Source organism: Rhodamnia argentea, chromosome 5, assembly GCF_020921035.1.
Source record: "Rhodamnia argentea isolate NSW1041297 chromosome 5, ASM2092103v1, whole genome shotgun sequence".
NCBI classification, from domain to species: domain Eukaryota; kingdom Viridiplantae; phylum Streptophyta; class Magnoliopsida; order Myrtales; family Myrtaceae; genus Rhodamnia; species Rhodamnia argentea.
The window spans coordinates 24,090,418-24,099,841 of NC_063154.1; the positions used below are offsets into that span (position 1 = coordinate 24,090,418).

Consider the following 9,424-nt stretch of genomic DNA (forward strand, 5'->3'; position numbering starts at 1 on the left):
CTGGACCTCCGTTTAGCCACATTGGCTTTAGATATTAATTAAAAAATATGCCACATCGAATTTCTGACCAAGCATATCGAAGTTGGCACTTGAATAATCGTTTTTAAAAAAACTTGGCACTTAAGTGATCCGGAAAAAAAATTTTGACACTAAAATGAGCACCGTACATAACTTTTGTCACTTTTGATATACTTCTCTCGACAACTCTCATTGAATGGAACATACCAAAAAGTTTATCTACCCAAACTGATTCACTTTTGCTTCAACCTCGCCGGTCCTTGCCATTGGCCAGTTTGGCAATCGGCTAGGGGCAAGAAGGGAGGGAAGAAAAAAAAAAGAAAGATAAAGAAAAGAAAAAAAAATTAAAGAAACAATAAATACTTTATAAAAAAATTTAAATATTATTAAAAATAATCCACGTTAGTGCCTGCGTAACTCATAGGACTGATGGCGTCCATATCAGCAATTTCCTGCCAAAATATGTCCAATTGACTGAATTGACACAATTGCAAAATAGTTAAGACTCAAATGGTAAAAATAAAAAGGTTTGTGATTAAATTGATATAATTATAACGGGTTTAAAATTTTTTTTTTGGGGTAATTCTCCCCACTATGATTAATGTTTAAATCGATGCAAGAAATTATAATTCGTCGTAAGGGGGTGACATTTATATTTTGTACATTTCTTGTTGATAAATGAAAATTTTACTGCACTTAAATTATTCGGATATTTTCGTTACAACTACGTCATTCCAACAACACAAAGTTTCAGAAGCACAATCAGATTGTTCAGACGAACCTGACCTAAAAAAATCTGTCCAAGTGAAAATTCCACCCCATCGACTTGCGTGCTTAAGAATTAATGCTCACACTGCGCTTGATTTTTCAAACTTCAAGCTCGAAAGAAAATATTATGCAACTTCAAGGTTGAGCGTTAGCAAGATTCTATTTCATTTAAGCTTGGACTCAGAAGCCAGGTTTAACATTGCATATATTGTACGTTATTCAGGTTTCAATCCATTTCAATAAAGTATTTATCAAAGTTGCGATCGAGCTAATCAGAGGGCTCAAATTGCTCAAGCTTGAAATTAATCTCATGGAGCCGAAGTAATTTACTAGCCGAGCTTTACGATCTCCCGAAGATTTGGTGTCATCTTTACTATAACACACCATCAGTCCTTTCAAAGTAGTGATTAGTTTGGATCAACCACATTGGCAACGTAATGTAAGTGAATCAGAAGAACAATTTACGGTAAATCTTGCGACAGAGACGAACAAAATCTTACAAACATCCTCGACGATACTTCAAAAGAATCTATCTCAATGACGATTAAAATTCACCATCTGTGCTATCCAACAAATCATTCCCCAAATCTTAGAATTCCACAACGTCAAATTCATCGAATCTGTCCCACTCCCTCGCCCTCTTTGCGGCCTTGACGACTTTCTCTCCGTGGCTCGCAAACGCGTGATCACTGCCCGTTCTTGCCAGATCGTGGCCAAATTACCCGACAATCTGTGCTGGCAATCCTCGTGTATGGTAGCCTGAGCAACTTGCTCAATTGGGAAGTTTAGAAAGGCCTTAGGCCCTCTAATTCTCAGTGATGCCTTGCCGTAAAACAGAGCGGCTTCCTCCGCCGTGTCGAACGTCCCAAGCCAAACAGGGGCCCCCTTTCTCGACGAGTCCCGTATCTCAGCCGCGTACTTCCGCCACGGCCACCTCCTCACTCCCAAATAGTGTCGTGCAATCACCTCCTTGCCCTCCGAGGTATTCACTTCAGCTTCGGAGCATGAGCCGCTTGTCCTGTCTTTAACATCTGATTGAGCCATTCAGGGATGATCTCACTTAGAATCTCCTCCCAGGCTTTGGACCCCATCGACACCCACCTGCCTAAACTAGGCAGCCTTGGCAACATCTCCGCCCACCCTCTTCCCGCGTCGAGACCGGGCAGTTGTTCCCACGTTTCGGGTGGTGATTTCCTCCGATGCCGCGCGGTTTAGGTTTCCATCCATTTTTCAAGCTGGGTATCGAATTGCGAGCATTTGTATCTAGGATTGAGAAATGTAGAGCAATCCAAATATGACAAGGACAGCTTAAATGTGTCCGTGTTTTGGGGTTGACTAATGGAGGATCCATCTGGAAAAACTTGTGCATCAGTTCATCGACCTGCTAAATTCATGGGGATTATGAGTATTGGGACGCAGCAATGAAGGTTTACAATTTCTTTGTGAACACACTTTGACTTTTGTGGTCTATCCAATCATTTCTGAGGCTTAATGAACGTGTAGATGTCATCTTTGTGTGAAACAAAGAGTGTTTAATGCTAATTCATGATTCAAAATACAAGGAAGAGAGAATTAGAAGGACTTGAAATGTGGGGTTGAGTAAGAGAGAAGCTAATCTGAATTGCAAAAGCTGGGTTTTGTCTTCTCATTTTGGCCAATGAATGGATTATGACTAAGTTGTGATTGTGTAATTCTGAAAGAGAGAGAGAGATGAGTGATAAGCATGTTTTGCGGTTTCTTAAATGATACTTTCCTTCTTAAGGTTCCAATATCTTATTATGTATCTTCCTTTAACATTTAATGGAACAGACATTCTAGCTTATTTTTGTGTTTTGTAATTTCAACATTCAAGGAAGTTAATTGCTGTTAAGCTGAGGTATCTTCCTAGCACATAGAATAAGCGTACACGCTTTATGAAACCTTAAACGATAGAATCGCTGAGAGAAATGAATGGAGCCGATTTGCTTGTTGCTCAAAAAGTCATCGCAATCCATATTTGTGGTGACACATATTCAATGTATAATGGATTGGAATGAAGGGAAGTGTGTGGCCATCAAACCATACACTATCATCTGTATTTAAGCATGTCGCCGTCACACCCGCGAAAGGTTTTGTGGACTTTCATGTGTTCAACTTTTGCTTAAGTGCCAGGATGAGATCGGATCTTCGCAAGTTGGAAAAGTTTTGGAGTCGTAATCCGAGGTTGGCTTAGTGGTTAAAGAGCCCGTATTGAAATGTGGATTACGCTCGGTGCGAAAGATTGGATTTTCTATATTATCAAATGCCAAATTGAGAAAATTTCGTCCTTACTCAACCTCCCATAAGAAGTGTGCCTTCTGAGAAATTATACTTATCTTCAACAATTGACATTTGTTCGAAATAACAACTAGTGCCATCTCATAGCAAATGTTCTTTCAACTTCAATTAGCACTAAATGATCATGAAATAAGTCTTAGGCCCAATGGCCTAGTGGACTCCTCTCTTGGACTAATAGCCTAGGGATTGGCATGGGATTGTACAAATAGAAAATAAGAAGAAGAGCAAGGTAGGATGACGAGAAATTATTGCATGATCTAGAAACAAATAGATCGAGTCCATCTCCATTATTAATTTTGTGGGTCTTATCGCGCTGTTCACGTAATAACCTTGTACATCAGATTTCAAAATTTCCGTGGCAACCGAATCATAGGTACGTGTGTCTTAATAAAAGCTTGAGATCGGGGACATTCGACAGGCGAAATTTCCTTCTTCTTTTTTCATTTTATTATTTTTAAATTCGGGGCACCAATCTGGTTAGATCGGGTCGACCCGATTCCACCCTCTTCTACGTCCAACACAACAATGGCGGGAGAACCATAAAAGCTTCAGTCATCAGTTCCAGTCCCCATTCTCTCAGCAATTTTTAGGGTTTGAAAGTTCTCTGCAAGCAAGAAGACCAGAAGCTTCGGGGGAACGGGCAATGGCGAGAGACGAGGCCACTGATGGTAGCGTCAAGAGGAGCGTCAGACTAAAAGCGGGCGTCGAAGAGAACACCTTGGCGATCCTCGATGCTTTCGAGTCCAGCGACCCTCGCTACTCTCACGACGACCGTACGTGTGTTCTCTTCCCGAAAAGTTCACGCCTTTCTTTTGTTGGATTGACGATTCCACCTGCATGTTTTGAAAATCGGCGGCGTTTTTTGTTTCGACTTCGCGTGCGAGCTTGAGTATTGATGATTGTGATTGTTCGTTTCTGGGAAATTGCAAAATTTTAGGCATTGCTTTCCTCGAAGCAGTTCGCGGTGCCTCAGTCGTTGCAGAAAATGGAACTCCTCCGACCAAGTAATCCCCCATTGATCTCTCTGTCTCTGTCTCTCCCTCTCTGTGATTGTCGTTGTGCTAGATGTTGAAATTGTTAATGTTAAGCTAAGCTCGACTGTGAAGACTTTAGTTCTTCGCAATCACCTATTGATTCTGTCTGGTGTGTCGTTCAGCTTGGTTTCTTTCTTTGCACTATATTTGCGTCGCTCGTTACCTTTCATGAGTACCAGAGGTTTTCTGTCGATTTAATGCTTTGTTTTTGGCTGCCCATTAAGTTGATTGTGAGTTTCTTTTCATTTGGTGGCAACAGCAAAATGCTGGAGGCTATCTTTCGGATTCTCAGGACTGGAGAATCGCTGCAATCTATCATGGCGAGTTTCCAACTTCTTAACGAGTTGGAAAAGGTAAATGGCTTCTCTGTATATTGATGTACTCATTTTGGATGACCAAAGTTCTGAATTTGCTCTATTTGAAGCGCTATCCTCGCGTGTTCTCATCTGTTGGACGTACATCTGAATCATCTTCAGCTGCTCAACCTGAGCTTGAAGTGCTAAAGGAGGTATTAGTACTCTCTCTCTCTCTCTCTCTCTCTCTCTCTCTCCCCCCTCAATTGCTAAAGCAACACCTCTGTAACAGGCTTGGTCTCCCTTGTCTCTCGCTTCAGACAGTGCTACTAGTGGGAGAGCAGCAGTTAACAAAAACCCTTGTGGACCTCTTGACCCCCCTGTGAGTTGAATTTAAGACATGCTTCGTGACATTCATTTTATAGTACTTTAAACTGATTGAATTTGTGTATGCTGGCTAATCTGTTCCATTTTCATTTCTTTGGAATTGATTGATTATGCGATATCTTCTGTTACAATAGTAACATTCCTTTTGTATTGTTGCTCTCAACACTTTCCGTAGGTTTGAGGCGCTGATAGTTGTGAACTGAAATGCATTTAGCGGTAGATATATCTAGACCTTGAATCGTGTAAACATGCATATGAATGTGATAGATTAAAAATGCTAGCCGGCTACAGATATATGATTATGTTCCAATTTCTCATAAAAACCCAGTTCTGGTTGGATGGACATAGTGGCAATCTCTCCTTCTGTTTTTCTTTTACTCTTTCTAAATCGGAGGACGAACTAAGTAGAATAAAGCGTTTTTTTCATACTTCATGTAGACGATAGAAAGTGCTGCATGATCGCAAATGTGAGTTCTTTGCACTTTCATGATCGCAAATGTGAGTTCTTTTATCATGGCTCTTGGTGGTGATTGACCTTGTTCTTGGTTAACCTTCTGGTGTTTTTTCTTCTTAAGTGGTCCATAAACCTTGCCATAGTTAATCAAAGCTCTTCGATCCATCACTGCAGGGTTTTGAGCTTCTGATACGAGGCCTATTTACACTGGTGGATGGGACAAATCATCAAGTAGTTGACATGGAGGTCTGCTTATCTGTTTTATTTTCAGTGCTATGTCAACTAAACCGAACTCTCTTGCTTTGGTGAATAGATGGTATGCCATGTTGGTAAATCATGCTTACAAAGTTGCATTTAGTAGTATGTCTACCAACCATTCCATTCTGGGAAGAGTGTGAACTGTGAAGTATATCCATCTGCTGTTCATAATAAATTGGCTTAGTTCCATAAAGCTGGAAAACAAAAGGAACAAAAAGGAAAAGCTTGATCTATTTCACATCATGTATCTTACTTGTTAATTCTTTAGGCATCTTCTTGAAACCCTCTTTCTGGTGGAACTTTTGTGTGCAAAATTAAAAGCTGAATCTGTAAGTTGAGCTAAAGATAAATTTACAAATGATCAAGAAATTCTTTCCCCTTCTATCGTCGGAAAATTATGCTAGTCACTATTTAGAAACTCTGGTTAAAAAGGGAAAATGGAGGTAATTAGTCCAAAACAATCTTTAATGACACAGTATACTCTTTCTGGTAAATGTCTCCTGCTCTAGAATTTATTTGATGACAGTCACACTTCACTGTTACTGATCTTAAATACTTATATCCGTTCCAGTATCCTGACTACTCAGTCCTCTTTGCTGTTTATGCCAGAGACCAATTTATTGTTGTTCTCTATGGCTCTACTCCAAGTGTAATTTTTGTGTCTAATGCCATAACAGGTTCTCTATAGCTTTAAAAATATTGGTTTTCCTTGTCTTTTTGACTGCAGTCTCTCAGAAATATGTTATTGCTCCAGTATCTCATCAATTTTCTTGAAGGAGATTTTTCATCTCGCAGCTATTTTTATAGAGGTAAGATGTCCTGTCTCATTGTAATCCTGATAATTTGTGCATTTGTGCCCCACAGTGAAGGCTTAAGAGACTAGACGCTATTGCAGAAACCATGGATTGGACTGTCATAAGGGAGTCTTCGCTGAGCATGCTTTTGGTATTTTCTGTATCTGCTAAATTACTTCTTTTTATGGCAACAATAGCAATGTCTTCATTTGCGCATGTTCTAATTTGTCTTTTAGAGAGAGAAAAAAATCCTCTGTTCGACAATGCAGTATTGGTAGGGGAAGGGATATTATCTCGTAAAATCTTGTGCAAGGACAGTCAATTATTATGCATTGCCGTCTGTGTAGTGCTCAAGAAGATTCAGCTACAGGAACTTGATGAAGGATTGCCCATCTGTTTTGTGTGAGTTGCGGCAACTTTGCACTGGATTTGGTAATGATCTTATGCTTCCAGAGTTTTCAGAGGCCAAGTCATCCAAAGTTTGTGACACTTCGTTGGTAATTGCATCACTTGAAGCTGTGGACAACACTTGCACGGCTATGCAGAAACTTATGACAATGGTAATTGTTTTTTACTGTATGGGGACTTAGAGAAATGCTTTCTACATGAGGTGCTGACTTGTGTTCTTTTAGATTATGGAGCTTGATGTGTTGAAAAACCAAGCAGATAAGAAAGGCTGTACGACAAGAGCTGATGGTTTTAGGTACATGTTTCCTAGTTTTAATCACCTTATAAACCACCTTTGTATGGTAATTCCGTTTACCTTTAAGAATGCATTAACAGTTGGATTCAGTGCAGAACTCCATTGCTGGAGATAATACTAGATGAACTGTTATACAATAATGAGATCCTGTCTCCATATCTTCAGGTACCAATATAGGACTGTCTCTACCTCTCACATAGGGATGGACATATTTGGGGTGGTATTGTGGGTGTTGCTTGTTCTTTTCTTTCTTTTGGTTGGGGAATGGGATGGGGTGTGTGCAGAGTTGGGATGCTAGAGCTCTCAAACTTTCTGAAGAAGGATTTTGTCAGAAAGGGTACTTGTTAAGCAATTAGATACAGAAATATTTCACTTTCCGATGCAGTGACTATCCTCATGATATGCACAATCAATGTCCTGAAAATCGACTTTTTCCTTATTGAGCATGTTTAATGAGTGTTTGGGGGCACTCGTTAGCAAGACCTTCAAAAAAACCATCCGGACTTTTCTTATCTAGTAAAGGGAAAATCATAAAACTTGCAGTAAGGCAAATATTGTTATATTTCTTCTTTAGTGGATGTGTATTGACTCACCTTCATGAAAAGTTCTAGGGACAATTGAAAAAACAATTATGAACTTCCTAATTTTAAATCTACATGTTGCACCCTCTAGTTTCAATATTTACTCTTTGCACACTAGAGTTTTGAAAGGACCTAATACTTGACACCTTGGGGTCTAACACCATAGGCAAATGTGAGGTGCAGAGTAGGTTTTCTGAAATATTGAAGTGCAAAGTTTAGGATATTGAAACTAAGGTGCGAAATGTAAATCTCGAAACTAGAGGATGCAAAGTATGGTTAGATGAAACTTGAGGATGGTTTATCTGAATATCCCAATATTTTGTGTTCTGATATTACGACAGTTCATATGTCTCTATTGCAACGTTTTAAATTTAGTGGTTGTTAGAAGATTGAGTTTAATTTCACAAAATTGATTTCAGGTTTTTAATCAGCCAAAATGGAAGCTGGAGCTTATCTTGCAGTATCTCTCTAAGTACACTGCCAAGGTTTGATTTGGACCATAGGATTGCTGCCAATTCTTTGATGAAGTGTTTCTATCTTTCCTCAATAGAAATTTTCATTAGACATGCTTTATTCATGGACAAATTAAGGGATGAATTACTCCTGTCATCCTTGATAGCTGCATGCCCTTTTTCTTTCCCCTGATCGACAGCCTTCTGTTCGTACTCGAAGATCAAGTGATTATACTGATGATCCAACATTTGGTGGAGTTTTGAAGTGCCTCTCAAACGGGAGTAGCTTGAGAAGCATTATGAAGAAGATTGGTGCAGAAACAGTCCAGTTGCTCCTAGCTCATGCTTTCCAGGTGAAGGATATGATCTAAATACGCACTACAGATGTCTTGAGGTCTTGCATTATATTGATTATTTTTCTTTCTTTTCATGGATATCCTTCAGGCCCAGTTGGCTCTTTCATGCAAATCTCATTCTGCTGAGGATGTTTTCAAGTCCGACGGAGATGTCGTAGACTGCTCCTTGATGGAAATATGCAAGCATATGATCTCTGCTTTTGATGGCTTAAAAAAAATGGATGAGTAAGCATCTCCTTAGGTTTAGCTGAAATAGCTTCCATTTCAATTTTCATCTGCATGCATCTCATTATAAATGAACAGAGTCAAAGTCAAATGACTATAGCACCACAGTTATCACTGTCTAAATGCTACAGTCATCCTCATTGTCGACTGCGCAACTTTCATGGACAGGCAGATGGACATCTTACCAACTGGGAAAGAAGCGTTGTTTGTAGCCACTGCCATCCTGTCAATCAAGTCGTAGCAATGAACAGAATTGCCCTGTATCACTCCTCAAGACTTTCTGAAGAGTTCTATCAACAGGTGATCTCGCCATTTTTGCTATATTCTCGACTTGGACAAATTCATATGAAGTACCTCTCATGTTGGCATTATGCCTTCTAATTATGCCTGAACAGTCACTTTCCCTTTGAATTGCCTTATCGTTGCAGTTTAGAGAAGAATCTCAAACGATGGTTTTTGCGTTTCAGTCTATACATTTTTTCAGTTGACAGGTTTAAGGATGCAGTAACAAATTGGTCCCTTATCTAGCAACGATTTGGGATATGGTCCTCATACTAAATTGTGTTCCCTCGTTCAAGCTTATTAATTTTTCTTTCTTTTCCACCTAATTTGGTCCTTCCATCCCATGTTCTAAAAATCTAAAAGTCTTGAACCAGGTGTACAAAATTGAAACGGAATCTCGGTGATATTGCCTTCTTGTACCCATAAAATTGCTTTCCAATGAAAAATATTCTCATCGAACAAATTTTTTACGGAAAATAAGTCCCAGCATGAGTCCGTTCATC

The 9,424-nt window shown here is 39.5% G+C and overlaps 1 protein-coding gene and 1 pseudogene across 1 annotated transcript; one reads left to right on the top strand and one right to left on the bottom strand.

Annotated features, from left to right (window-relative positions):
- Positions 1-1,375: 1,375 nt before the first annotated feature.
- Positions 1,376-2,780, bottom strand: LOC115729139 (annotated as a pseudogene).
- An 876-nt stretch (positions 2,781-3,656) lies between these two features.
- LOC115729140 (negative regulator of systemic acquired resistance SNI1-like) lies at positions 3,657-9,035 on the top strand. The gene is made up of 15 exons (XM_030659590.2): positions 3,657-3,875; positions 4,040-4,106; positions 4,396-4,489; positions 4,561-4,644; positions 4,722-4,811; positions 5,445-5,516; positions 6,256-6,337; positions 6,424-6,473; positions 6,670-6,882; positions 6,955-7,025; positions 7,121-7,190; positions 8,026-8,091; positions 8,259-8,411; positions 8,503-8,639; positions 8,808-9,035. The coding sequence occupies exons 1-15, from the start codon at positions 3,746-3,748 to the stop codon at positions 8,878-8,880; spliced, it is 1,452 nt and encodes a 483-aa protein (XP_030515450.2). The 5' UTR covers positions 3,657-3,745; the 3' UTR covers positions 8,881-9,035.
- The last annotated feature ends 389 nt before the right edge of the window (positions 9,036-9,424 follow it).